General features: G+C 40.2%; 1 protein-coding gene across 2 annotated transcripts in view; it reads left to right on the top strand.

Moving 5' to 3' along the window:
- Positions 1–2,018: 2,018 nt before the first annotated feature.
- Positions 2,019–13,925, top strand: part of ETF1 (eukaryotic translation termination factor 1) — a 29,009-nt gene continuing 17,102 nt past the window's right edge. Inside the window, exons 1-2 of one of the 2 annotated variants that reach the window (XM_004686776.1) lie at positions 2,019–2,219; positions 2,379–2,482. In XM_004686776.1, the coding sequence (XP_004686833.1) occupies positions 2,397–2,482 (86 nt within the window). In that variant the 5' untranslated portion in view covers positions 2,019–2,219; positions 2,379–2,396. Of the gene's footprint in view, positions 2,220–2,378; positions 2,483–9,728; positions 9,755–13,925 lie in introns of those variants that run through there. The other variant, XM_012727985.1, reaches the window with a different exon arrangement.

Here is a 13,925-nt window from a genome sequence, read left to right as displayed (position 1 = left end):
AAAATTAATAAGTTAAAAAAAAAAAACAGCTTTTCAAGAGGTGAAGACTGACCTCATCCACAACAGCCAAGTACATGGAATTCATAACGTGCCAAAGCTTTAGACAAGTACCAAGGCCATCTTTGTGTGTTTGCATCCAACTGTGAAGAGCATGCCATGCTGGTGGAGACCCTTTGTGCTAAATAAATAACAAACCAACCTAATTAAGGTTGATGGCAACAAGAAACTAGGAGAAATGTCAACCCAGTGTAAAATTGATGGAGATGGGAAACCTGATGAAGAGCTGGTTATAATCGTATGGTAATAGGACTGTCTATGGAGAGAGCCTCAGGTTAAGTATGTCATCAAGGAGTACTTCAAATACTCAAAAAAACGAGGAAATAAATTAGGAGAAAATAAAAAGCGAACTAACGTTCACTGATGACCTATACTTGCTGACATAGTACGAGGCAGGTTATTAAATCCAAATCCCACAAAACAGTAGGCATCCTCACTTTTCACACCATTGCAACTGTCTGACAGCACCACCTGCAAGTCCTAAAAGCAATTTCAAGCTTAGTAAGGTCCAAGATGAAATTCTCAATCATCCCCCAAAACCTGCTTATCTCAGTAAATGTAACGATTTCAATAGCTGGGAGCTTCCTCCTCTTCCTCCACAACCCACTCATCATCCAGTCTCACCTGTTCTAAATCTCATAGCTCACCCTCTACTATATGCATGTCACCACTACAGTCTAAGACACAAATCTGTCACAAGAATTAGTGCAGCAGCCAGTGGTCTCCAGCCTTCCACGTTTGCGCTCTCACCCTTGCCCTTTAAAACCTGTAAGCTGTACGTTCCATTGACAGAAGCCAAACGCCTAAGCTTGGCTTTCAAGGCGCTAAAGAATCTGTCCCTATTCCTTCTCAACTCAGTTTTCCCATTCCAGACCTTGCTTCAGCATACTGGCTTTTTTGCAGTTGCTCACATGTGCTATGTCCTGACAAACTCCTACTCACCCTTTGGGTCTCATTCCAGAGCGGGGTCCCCCTTCCATGAAACTCTCACAGTGAAGTACTTATGTATTTGTGCAATTGTTTTCATACACGAAAGAGAAAAAAAAAAAAAAAAACCACTGACGATTATAAACGCCACAGAAACTCCAAACGGTAGGCGCTGTCGCCGGTTTGGTTCTCCTGTGTAGACTCAGGAAAAAGGGGACCTGGCACACAGTTTGGACGCAAATATTTGAATGAATCCAATTGAGGTGAAGAGAAAAAGGAGCCGACTAAAGCCTAACTCAGAAAGGCAAAGTTGAAGCTTACACACCTGTCCCTTTTGTCTAAACATTCTCCTCACTTCCATCCTCAACAGCTCAGGTAGCTCGGACCAATCCACACGTGGGATTTGACACCTCCAAGTCTCCGCCTCAGGCAGACGGTCTTCCCTCCCCGTCCCTCTTCACGTTTCAGTTCCAACGAGATTCCAGATTGGCTCGAACGAGAATGAACGAGCTTCTTGTGCCCCTGCTGGTGGTGAAGGCCGGACTACCCCTAGAGACTCTGCAAATCTGGCCAGTCACCCGGAGTCTGAACTCTAGTCAGAGCAGGCGTGACTTACGCCTGTCGGAGCGCTTCGTCAACTCTGAAGCCGCGTAGTGCGAGGCACTTTTTTAAGGTCTCTCACGTTCAATTCAAACCGCTAACTCCAAGCTCGAGCGGCCGGACGCGGGTCACAGTCCCTCAGGTGACCAATTCGTTGACAGGTGGGACAGAAAAGACGACTACTGCGCCTCGCCCTTTAAGAAGCACCCCCATGCTTACTGGGAGCTCTCAGTAAATCATCGCGAGAGGCACCGGCTTCCGCCCGCTTCCTTCTCTCGGTTTGCCGGGCCGGAAGAAAGGTGGTATCTCCCCGCCCCCCGGCCTTACCTCACAAGGCAGCGCGGTCACAGCTGCGGCCAATCGGCAGGCTCATTGTAGGACGCTGCTCCGAGAGCCAATGGAAAGTAGCGGCGCGCGCAGAACTTTCCCTCTTCCGCATCGGCCCCCTCCCTTCCGCCCGCCGACTTCCACTCAGCCTCTGGCGGAGGAAGTGATGTCACAGGCCCCATGTGAGCGGATTGCAACACATGCAGCTGCCTGGAGAGAGGGAGCCGGTGTCCTACGTCAGAGCCGCCGCCGCCGCGGAGCCGCCGCCGGGGAGGAGCAGCCGCTGCCGCCCAGGACTGGGCCCTTAGGTAAACCGGGGGAAGGAAAGGCCAGGGACTACTGCGGCGGGCCGCCCCGGCGGGAAGAGGAGGGCCACTCTGGGGTGGCAAGGAAGGGAGCCGCTCTGCCCCAGCGGCGGCGCTAACTCTGTGGTCTTGGTGTCTCCGGGCCCCGCCGGGCCGCTCTAGGGAGGAGGAGGCGAGAAGATGGCGGACGACCCCAGTGCTGCCGACAGGAACGTGGAGATCTGGAAGATCAAGAAGCTCATCAAGAGCTTGGAGGCGGCCCGCGGGTGAGCGCCACGTCCGGCCCCCCCGTGCCCTCTTGGTTCCCGGACCCCTCACGATGGCCGCCCCCGCGCCGCATGGCCGGATGAGGAGAACCAGGCACTAGCTAACTCCCGCCTTCTGGACCTTTGGGTGGTAGCCCCCAACTCAGGGGCGAGCATCTGCCGGGTTGGCCCAAGAAAGTGTCCTTCCCCCTGCTTGGGGGTAAGTGGCCGCGCTCGCGGGGCTCGAACCACTTGACCCAGTCGTAGTGGACCGCTGTTACTTTTGAACCCCTCCCAGGCCCTTGAATGCAGCCACTCCCCCTGACCTCCAGGTGTTGCCCACCTGACTTGGGTGATGTTTGGGGGAAAGACACGGCCTTATTTTCCGAACGCCCTCCCTGATTTCCTCCCTTCTCGTTTCTTAGTCAGACCTTATTAAAATGGCCTCCCCCTCCCGACCTTCTGATACCCGTGTGGGTGAAGTTTGGATGGGGAGGATAGAATAGGTGGTCAGGGACTACCTCTTTCTGACTTCCCCGATGCCTCTGGATTTTAGCAGCTGTCTTAATATGACTTCCTCGGAGTTTCCTGGTTTTAGCTGTTTCACGATCTACCTGTAAATTGAAAATGCCAGCGTGTGTAGCCTTTGCTTTACACTAAGGAAGCTTTTACTTTACAAATCTATATTGTCCAGGACAAATGGGGCCGTTTGATTTGAGCTGTAACCACAGGATCCCTAGAGCTGCCCCTCTTTGTAACTTAATGTGGCTAGAGCTGCCTGTCCTGAGTCTTGTTGAAGTTCAGAACTGAGTTAGGTCGACTTTGAGTCTCCTTTTGTAGATTTTGTAAGAAACTGAGGTGTGTGACACACCCGTTATAGGAAAGATAGATTAGGTGAAAACTGACCTTAACATTATACTATATTTAAAGTTAAAAATAGAAGGATTAGTGGTTTGAGGAAGGTGTGTCGAAGGCATTCCTATTTTCTGTTACTTAATTTTGTTCTTTTTCTAATTATAGGAAGTTTTTACTAACAGGAAGTGGACCCAAAAAATGTGTTTGGAATATTACATATTTCTGTGTCTGAGCATTCTTAGAATAGCAGAGTGGCTTGCCCCAGGCCATGTTGAAAGTTGTTTTCAGCACAGGAATTGAGCATTCTTATTATCAGTCCCAGTTTGTCCTTTGTCAGTAATTTTCAGTGAGCAATGAGAGGATCACCATCCCTCAAACTCTTGTTACTTAATGAAATAAGGTGTAGTTAAAGCTCCGGGTTAACAGATTGGTTTTGCTTTTGGTTTGTTCTCAGTAAATTAGGACAGTTTTGTTATGGAATGTAACTTCTGAAAGTTTGACCTTATCCAGTGATTTGAGCCTTTGCTAATAAGAATCAAAGGTAGTAACTTAGCTTTTTACACTCTAGGTTCTCTTTCTTTGAATTTAATAGTCTCCTCAGACCTAATGAATGATCTTATGGGAACCTGAACACAGACCGTTGTGTGCCATATGGTGTAAAGCATAATTGTTTCCCAAATGTGACAGTATAATACAGAAAGGGTAATACAGTGCTTGTGACCCATCGTGATGCACTACCAGAGATTAACCAGGTTCTTTTGTTTCACTGGGATTTTCTGTTGTTACTTGAATCCTTCAATAGAGTGTGACTTTTATACAGTTTATCGTTGTTACTGCTTTATTTTAAGTGAGATATAAACTGTGGATTTGTCCTCTTGTGTTACTTTAATTTGGGGGTGAGTTCACATGTTAGGATTTACATGTATTCTTTGAAGAAGACTGAAATTCAAATTCACAACATTCATAACATAATTCATTAAGAAACAGCATTCTATTCTACTGCCTAGTGGAGGAAACATTTTTAAATTGGTTCCTGGCCATGTTGCCTAGCCTCTTGAAACTTTTATGCTCCTCTGTAAAGTTTTTAAAGGTTTTACCTTTTTAATTAGTAAAGTTTAAAGCATAACTTTTCTTCCCAGTTGTAGTTTGAGCATTTTAGACAGAGTCAAGTCATCCAAAATATTGTTTAGAAAAAAACTCACAGATGTCTGATTTGCTTTTATTCTTTTGTTGTAGCTTGAAATATATCAAAAATTTTAAATCTCGGCCATCTGTGGGGATCAGTAAAAGAGTGACAGTTTATTCTGTTTGACACAACTTTCCCAGTACTTACATAGTCCTTTTCAGGAATAGCTTTTTTCATGACTGGGTTATTAAAATCATGTTCTTTAATGAGGTATGTTCTACCTTCTTTATATCACTTTAAAATATTTTTAGGACAAATTAATGGATTTTAAAGATAAAGTGAATGGCAAAACAAATCTATGTGCTGGTGTTTGGGTGCAACCTGTGAGTTTTAAAAGAAAACTAAGATTAAACCATGGTTATTAGCATTGATAATGCAGTAGAGTGGTGGATTAATAGAATTGTCCCCAAAATGAAGTTGTTTTGAGGGTTGATTTCTTTTGGCCTAACACTGCATTGTAGAATTCTGAGCATGTGAATTAGATTCATTTGTTATAAACAGTACTAAGTAATGCTGGGATAAAAGTAATTTTGAAATAATAAGTCAGGCTGTGGTTGCTTCTTTATATGACACAAATGAATGTAGGTTTCAAAGGGAACTTACCTGCAAAATTGACTCACTAATTAAGTACATCTCAAAAGATTTGAAGTTACTGAGCATGATAATTTATTGAGCACTCAGTCACTAATATAATATAGATGCTGTGTCAAGCAAAACATAACTTCATTTAATCCTCACAATAGCATTGCCACCATTTGATAGACAGGCCAACTGAGACTGAGAGATTAAATAACTTGTTCTCCAAAATGTCACAGAGCTATAAGGTGGCAGAGTCAAGTATATGAACCAGTGTAGTCTGTTGGGCAATGGAATTCTTTTGTTTTCAAAAAACTGTAAGAATGGATTTATTTGAATTGTAATCTGAGCTACAACAGACTATGTTATTGTCTTAGAAGCACATTTGTAGGGACCAAAATGTATAAAATGGAGAACTTGACTAGGAGTCTGTTTTTATAGCCAGCGTCATACTTACATGCAACTGAATTTAAGTTGAGTGGTACATACTATTTAGTTTCATATAAGCCTGTCTGAATGCTAGTTTGGGGATGTGCTAGGAAAATAATCAGGCAGTTATTTTGCTCTACGTAAGAGCCGTTTAAAATCATAAACTTCCCAGTTTATGATTGCTTCTGGCATATTCTCTACAATTGGGTTTAATGAGGACATATATATATATATATATATATATATATATATATATATATAAGCCAAAACTGGAACTAGGGCCATGCGAACAGGGTTGTGCTTGTCCTTATTCTGAATAAGGAGCTAAAGCAGATGAACATATGTTACAAGAAAGGTAGGTGGGAAATTTTGATGGCTGTTTTTTCTAGTGTCTTCTGAGCCAGCATGAGTTAGCCCTAGAAATAGTGTTAGCTGAAAGCTTTATAGTTTTTAGATAATGAAATAATAATCAGAGCCTGTCTTAGTCATAGGCAGTGGTGAATGTGTCAAAGGAACGGTCAGGCAGTGGTGAATGTGACAAAGGTTAATTTGAGCTAAGTTGTGTCTGCGAATGTTGGAATATATTTTCACTTATCTTCAGCAGGGAAACTTGTCTATTTCAGATGAAGTGCTGACACAGTCAAATAAGATCAGCATAGTTTCGTAAACTTTATTTGGTCTGTGGTCTTTCAGCATTTTTAATGTTTACTGTTTTGTTAAAAATAACTTATGAGATCTTGACTCTGATCAAAATAGAAATTATATTGCTATCTGGACCCAAACATAACTCTTGGTGTGGAGTGATGTGCCTCTTCACTGCTTTGAATATCAGATATGTGAGGTTTTTACACACACACACACACACACACACACACACACACACACACCAAGCAATTCTCCAGTTCTCTGTTAAATGTGCTATAATTTAATTCAGTTCTGACACAACCTGGAGTTAGCATTAGATCCCACAAAGTAAAGGGCTCAGATCTCACTTGCCTCCCCTACTTCTCACCAACAGCCTGTAAAAGAGGTTCTTATGATTTCAGCCATTTGTTAGAATCGTTCACAGAACTCAGGGGAAAAGGTTGTTTATATTTACTGTGGTACATTAGAAAGGATACAGATGAAAAGGTATCTAGTTTGAGGACCATAAGGGTTCATATGTGGGACCATCTTTCCCTATAGAAATGGTGTGGGCCATCTTGGTTTACCAACCAGGAGTTCATTAAATGTTGTTCAAGAGTTTTTAATAGAATTTGATCTGCAAACCCAACTCCCCAGTTCCAGGGTAGGGCTGAAAATTCCATCCCACACTTGGTCTTTCTGGAAACTAGCCTCATCCTGAGATTGTTTAGGCTTCCCACCTAAGTCACTTAATTAGCATAAACTTAGGTTTACTCCATAGATACTGTGGATGACCAAAAAAAAAAAGAAAGAAAGAAAGAACCAGCAAATTCTATGTGTTTTAGTGGTCCTGCCAAAAGTCAGGACAAAGATCAAATATCATACCTCACCTCACTCCCCCTCCCCTTTTTGCTTTCCACAGTTTCAGGTAATCAACCATGATCTGAAAATGTTAGTATTCTGAAAGAAATGTTAGTTAAATAACTTTTTGTCATTGTAGATTGTTAAAAATGTTCTGTTTTACTTTTGTTAATCTCTTACTGTGTCTGGTTTATCATAAATGTACCCAGTATATAAGAAAAATATACACAGGGTTTACTACTATCCATTTTTCAGACATCCCCTGAGGTCCTGAAAAGTCCTGATAAATAAGAGGAACTCTACTATATTATACCACTTAACCATCTTTTTTAATCTCCACAAAATTCCTCACATGTTGAATTAACAGTTATTAATTTTGTGAGATGTTTGATAAGTTTTTTCAAATCTTATAGATGGGTAATATGGGCAGATTTTTAATATGACTTGGATAAATGTTGTACCAAATGGTACCAAATGTTCTTGGTACCTCCCCCAAGTAAAACTTGTTCATTTATAAAACATTCCTGTGTATCATAGTATTTGGAATATTCTGAAAGTAGTGAAACTCCGGTACTTGTACTTTAGTTCTATGTATCTTTTGAGGGATTAGTTATAACTAAAGTGATACTTTGTAGTCTTTTATACTTAATGCGGAAGCATTCAAGCTCTTCAGGAGGGGTTTGTTTTCTCCATCCTCTCCTCTTGTTTAACCACCCCGTGTTCCTGTCTCTGATACTTACACACTGGTAAAAGACCCTGGGAGAGAATAGTCAAAAATTAGGATACTTGATTTCTTGAGAAGAGAATGATACAGAACAGTTAACTACAGAGGTCTTGGCGGCCTCTCCTTTAGGAACCAGACTACAGCTATTATAATACTCTGAACCTTGAGAGAGAAGACAAGGGAAAGGAGGGGAGATAAGAGAAGGTGTTTTTGATAGGGGATAAATGTGGTTGTCATCCCAAGTGTCATAGGCCACTTACCTCAATTCAGCACTAGTCCTAATAGTCATTGTATTCTGGCATGGTCTTCTATACACTGAATCTAATGAACAGTTAGTCTCTTTGAATTTCAACTCTTGACATACTTCTCATTGTAATACCACCTATTCTATTCTTACAGGAAAGGAAAGATTAGTCTGACACTATCCTAGGAAAGCAGGAGTGCCTAATTAGAACACCATGTGCAATGCAGGTTAGGGCCCCTCTCACTTTTAGCAGCTGATGCATTTTCTTTGAGCTTGGGTTTGAGGATGTGCTTAGAGCACATCCTATGCTGGAAAGATGTTTCGTTATGAGATAACTTGAAATGTCTATTTTACAGTGTGACTGAATGGTATTAGTTCCTATTTGAAGACTCAAGATGAAAATTACCTCTTAAGTACACCTAGGATCGTGTCTAGAGTAATTTTTCCTTTCCTGTAAGAATAAGTATAGATGGTATTACCCCAGACCCATGCTGAACTGTCCAGTTGAGACCTTGGACAGGGAAAATTTTCTCTGCAGATCTCAGAATAGAACCTTCTCCTAGGATACATTCTGTAGGTGTCTTGTAATTCTTCAGTATCCTACTATCTTAGTGAGGGGGTTGGGGGAAAAGGAATCGGGAGATTCAAGACTTTTTTCCCAACAGCTTGGAAATTATGAAGTTTCTCATAAGAGCACTGGCCTGAGAACATGATGAAGTTGTCTCTGATAATAGCTTTATCTCATGCCTCTGGACACACTTTGAATGCAACTGTCTATTAGGGATGAAAACTTTACCTTTTTCTTTTCTGTCATCTTTTTTCCTCAAATCTGAGTGAAGGTTAAGAAAACAGAGTGAATTATTCCCTCATTTTTTTGGTCAGGTGTTTACATCTCTACATTAATTTGGGGTTACATTTTTACTACTCCTTATGTGTACGCGCTTCACTCACCCTCCATCAAATCTCCACAGAGACCAAAGATTGTTTTTGCATGCTTTACCAGTGTGTCCTTTTGTTTGTTTATATCCCACAAGTGAAACCACCTAGTATCTTTGTTTCACTTTCTGACATTTCACTTAGCATAATCACCTCAGGGTACATCCATGTTGTCCAAGAAGGTACTCTTTCATCCCACTGAGTATATTTCCACAATTTCTCTATCTAGTCATCCAGGGTATTTATGTTAGTCACATAATTTGGCAGTGTGAAAAGTGCTGCCATGAATGTGGGGCCAAATAAGTCTTTAATAATAATATTTTTATATGCTTTGGGTAAAAATATAAGAGATATTGCTGTCTTGTGCGGTTTGGGGTTTGTTTTTTTTTTTTTTTGAGGTGCCTGCTGTTTTCGACAGACATCCACCAAATTACATTACACTAGACAAGTGTTCCTTTTTCTCCATATCCTTGCCAATGCATGTTTCACTTCTTTTTGATATTGGCCATTCTCTTAGGGGTGAAGTGATAGGTCATTGTAGTTTTGCTTTGCAATTCCCTTATAATAAATGGCGTTGAACAATTTTTCACATGCCTGTAGACCATATGAATGTCTTACAATAGTGTTTATTTAGGTCTCTTGCCCATTTTTTGACTAGTTGTCTCTTTGTTGTTGTATAATAAAGAATGGTTTCAAGCTCCCCCAAGACAGTTTATTTGGATTAAAAACCGTAATTTCAGTATTAATTTTTCATATATACAAATGTATAAGCTGACTTTATTCTTTTACATTTTGTAGATTGATCAACCTTTCTGTGCTTTAATCCAGCCCTTTCTCTTTCATCTACTTTAAAACATGGTATGTAATAGGTGCCTTAATACATATTTGTTTGTTTTATCCTTTTTATAAGTTGTTTCTTATCTTTATTTTAACATGAGTATTTTTAGACATAAAGCTTTCATCTACTGTATACCTTTCATTTACTGTTGTCACTGTTCTTCCTACCCACTTCATTTTGAGATGCCTGACAGCTGCTTGCCTTGCATACAACTTGGGGGTGTTGGGCTTTTACTCTTCTGTTTCACATTTTTTATTTGTTCCTCTATAAGGCCAATTTAAATAGATAAATCCCAAATAGGTAAAAGCTCCTCTGTTCCCTAACTTATGTGTGACCTTCTGAATTAGGTATTCTCCCTCCCAAGTATATTGAGGCATGTGAATAATGAAGCCCACAAATGATTTTTTACTGTTAATCCATTGATTTACAGCCTTTATCAAGTGAGTTTTCAACACTAGACATTTTGAAAATGTAGATTACAATGAGAACATAGTGTGAAACACAATCCTGAACTGATAATTATAAGCCATTTCCAGCCTCATAAGTACAGAAAAATGCAGCACATGTTAAAGGGGGTGTGGCATAAGCAGATAACTAGGATCCTAAATGAGGTGTTTGACCTCAAAAACCAAGATAGATTGTGTGACTACTCAGGTAGATTTTGTGAGCTACGCAAATGTTGAAAAATGTTGCTTTGGGCAAAAGCATTATTTGGCTGACACCTGACAAAAAGTTAAGAGCTAACTGACCTGCAATTTGGAACTTTTCATTGAAATTCATTCTTTATTAAAAAACAGTTAGCTGGGCCCTCCCTGGTGGCTCAGCGGATTAAAGCACAGCACTAAGAAGCTAACTTCACTTAAGCATGAGTTCAATCCCCTCCCTGGAGGTGACCCACATGGTGTGGCAGACCTCTCCTGTTCTGCCTATTCTGCTCCCCACTCTTTCTCTGATGGATCCTGTCACCCCCCACACCTCTGGCCTGTACCCCAGTTCTGTATGCATAAATAAATCTTTAAAAAAAAAAAGCCTAAAATTAGATTCAGAGGCTTTCTGGTGGTTGGTGAGCTCTCAGGGCATTGCCCAGGTGTTAACTTATCTATAAAATTGGCGTGGCAAGGGGCCTCCCTGCTGGCACAAGGGGTGAAGGCTCAGTAATGAACTATCAGCAGCCACTGCAGCACAAGATCTATTGATGATCAGGGAACTGACCCACATGACAATAGATCTATTCTTTCTCCCCCACTGTCTCTGGTGAATCCTCTCACCAGCCCCTGCATCTCTGGCCTAGACCCTCATTCTTGGATGCATAAATACATCAAAATTAATTTTTTTTATAAATTTTTTTAAAGTTGGTATGGTGAGCTTAAGATAGTGCCAACACAAGTTTATCTTTCAGTTTTAGTTTGTAGATAATGAAAACTTACTTGTTACAGATCCCCAAACATTAGTTTCTTAGTTATCCCTGGAAAAAGGTTTTCTTTGCTTGCTACCCCATTTTCTGACATCTTCTCACCTTTATTTAAGAAGGACCCTCAGGAAAGGTAAGGTTATAGAGATTCCATACATCTTAGTCCAATAATAAAACTATTTTCCTTAAGATTGACTCTTCAAAATGGTTGTGTGAGGAACACTATTACTGGCATTTCGTGGGTGAAAATGTTGAAGTGCAGAGCCTAGTAAGGGATAGTGCTAAATTCTGTTTTCCATTTTCTCATTTCAAAGCCTGTGATCCTAACTACACTGCTTGCTCTTCAATTAATATTTCTTTTGCTGAATAGAAACATCTCCTATACTCTTCTGAAAAGAGGGACTCCACATTCTTGTGCAAGGAAGTTAGTAACTTACTAGAGGGAGCAGGTGTGCTGAGGCCAAGGAGTCAGTGATAAAGGAGGCTTGCCCTTTTGCAGATCTACGCTGTGAAGGGTTTGGGTACCAAATATCTTTATTCTTAATGAGCTTCAGGGCTGGTGAGGGAAAATAACTTGCTTTTTAGTGCCTTCCATGAAATTCATTTATGTATTGGAAGATTAAGAAGAAGGCTATGGCTTTTGTTTTTTAATAGTTCTTGCTAAGTGGTTAAGAAAGATGTGCAGTGGAATTTCTTGTTTATAGGGTCCCTAGTGCTGGTTGTAATTGATATTTCCTGGCTTTGTACTATTGTGACAAAACTAGAAAATTTTTCCACCTCTGCTACTCCTTGGTGGAATATTCCACTTGGTTAATTTTGTGGCACTGTTAAAATTTTTAAGACCAAGTAAATGATTGTGATTACAGAAGAAATTAATATGCCGCCAGATATATGCATGTGAGTAATCTTACTGCTCTTGAGTTGTAAAACACTGGAATGAACCTTTGTAAACATTTTGCTGAAAATTTTTGGGCATCTAAGTTTTTTTAAAGTCTCAAAATGTTCAGTTCTTAGTTTTCACAAATAGTCCTCCTCATATCTGCTATTAGCATCTGACCCCAGGGGGAGTGCGCAATATTTCAGAAAGCTTTGACCTCTTTGCATAGTAACAGAATCCGTTCTCCTAATTTGGTGTTTATAAAAAGCAGTCCCATCTACCTAACACCTGCATCATAGGTGACATTGGGTGGAGAAGAGCCAGTAGGTGAGAATAAACAAAATTAAGGGCCACAGAGGAAGGTACTTTGAAAGTGTTGATTTTGTTCTGGTAAAAAGACTCAACAATAGGATAGGAAGCTAAAGATGGGATAGTCATTTTAGGCACATGCTAATTCCTCTCAAAGATTGACAAAGTAAAATTATTTTTAATTGGTATTTAAAGTTTTTAATAAATCTCGAGCTGTTTAGAAAAAGAATTTTATAGTGAAGACCCTATTCTGATCTAGAGTATTAACTATTAATTCATCAAATATTTGAACATCCAGTGGTATGCCAAAATGATTACTCCTCTCAAAAACCTAAAGTAGACTTACTGTAAGCTATGTGTCTTCACTGTTTACTACTAGGCAGAAGAGAAAACTGGTCAAATCTTTGAAGGAACTGACTCTGGGTGATAACAGAAACTGAACCCATGTCACAACTGTGGGGGAAAGCCAGTTAACTTTTCATGTAGCCATTTAAAGTTTTGGAGAGGAATGAATTTCGTATTCCTCCTTTATGATCAATTACAAAGAACAGTTTTTGGTGTTCTGGCCATATTGATTTGAACTGCATTTTAAATTTCTTTTGTTGTTTAAAAGGGATTTATAATCTGGTAAAGATGATCATCACCTACCATAGTCTAGTCGTTTTTCTCTTTGGGCCTACTCAGATTCAATAAGACTTCAACTGGAACTAACAATGCTTTTCTTCTTCCTACTTCTAGCTAGCTATGTTGTAATGCTAATTCTTTCTGACTTTTAAAGGGCAGGGTGTGAGGGGGACAGGCAGCCAGAGTTCCATGTAGTTAACATTTAGTGAGCTTGTACTACCTACTATTAATACTAGGCACTTTCCCTTTTTTATTTTTTAAATCTCTTGACTTTTTTCAAGATTTGTTTATGTATGCATACAAGAACTGAGCTGTGTACAGGCCAGAGGTGCCAGGGGGTGAGAGGATTCACCAGAGAGAGTTGGGAGCAGAACAGACAGATGTACTGAAATACACTGCTGAGGAGAGCTGCAGACAAGCCTGGAGAGGTCTATTGTACTGAGTGGGTTAGCTCCCTGGCAGAGTGTTGAACTGCCCTTTTTTAAACAGAATCCTTGTGACATTGTGCAGTAGAAATTGAGATCCAAAGTGATTTAAGTAATTTGTCCTAGGTCATGCAGATAGCACAAGGATATGAATCCAAAGTAGCCTGTGACTATAAAACTTGTGTTCCTGACTACTCTCCTATTCCCAAAATAAACCCCTATCAGAAACATTTCTTATATTTTGAAATTTAACCTTAGTTCTGTGTATTGGTAAAAGGAGAAAACTGGGATCCTGCAGCAGATAAAATATAGTTTTATTAACAAAGTAGAAATTGGAGAGAAACTGGTTGATTTGCAGCTGGTGGTCAGTATAATGCTGCTACATAGGAAATCCCAGAAATTATGTGAGTGAGATTGATAAAAGCCTTGGCCATTCATATCCTAGAACCAACCTACTTAGTTCATCTCAAGCCTTGAAATAAAAAGTGTTGTGTGTATGTTTGTGTTTTCTAAATTCTGTTCTAGACCTTTTTTTTTTTTTTTTT

This window comes from Condylura cristata, unplaced genomic scaffold (genome assembly GCF_000260355.1).
Source record: "Condylura cristata isolate star-nosed mole 26May11 unplaced genomic scaffold, ConCri1.0 scaffold00021, whole genome shotgun sequence".
Classification (NCBI taxonomy): Eukaryota; Metazoa; Chordata; class Mammalia; order Eulipotyphla; family Talpidae; genus Condylura; species Condylura cristata.
This window is presented reverse-complemented; position numbering and strand designations above follow the sequence as displayed.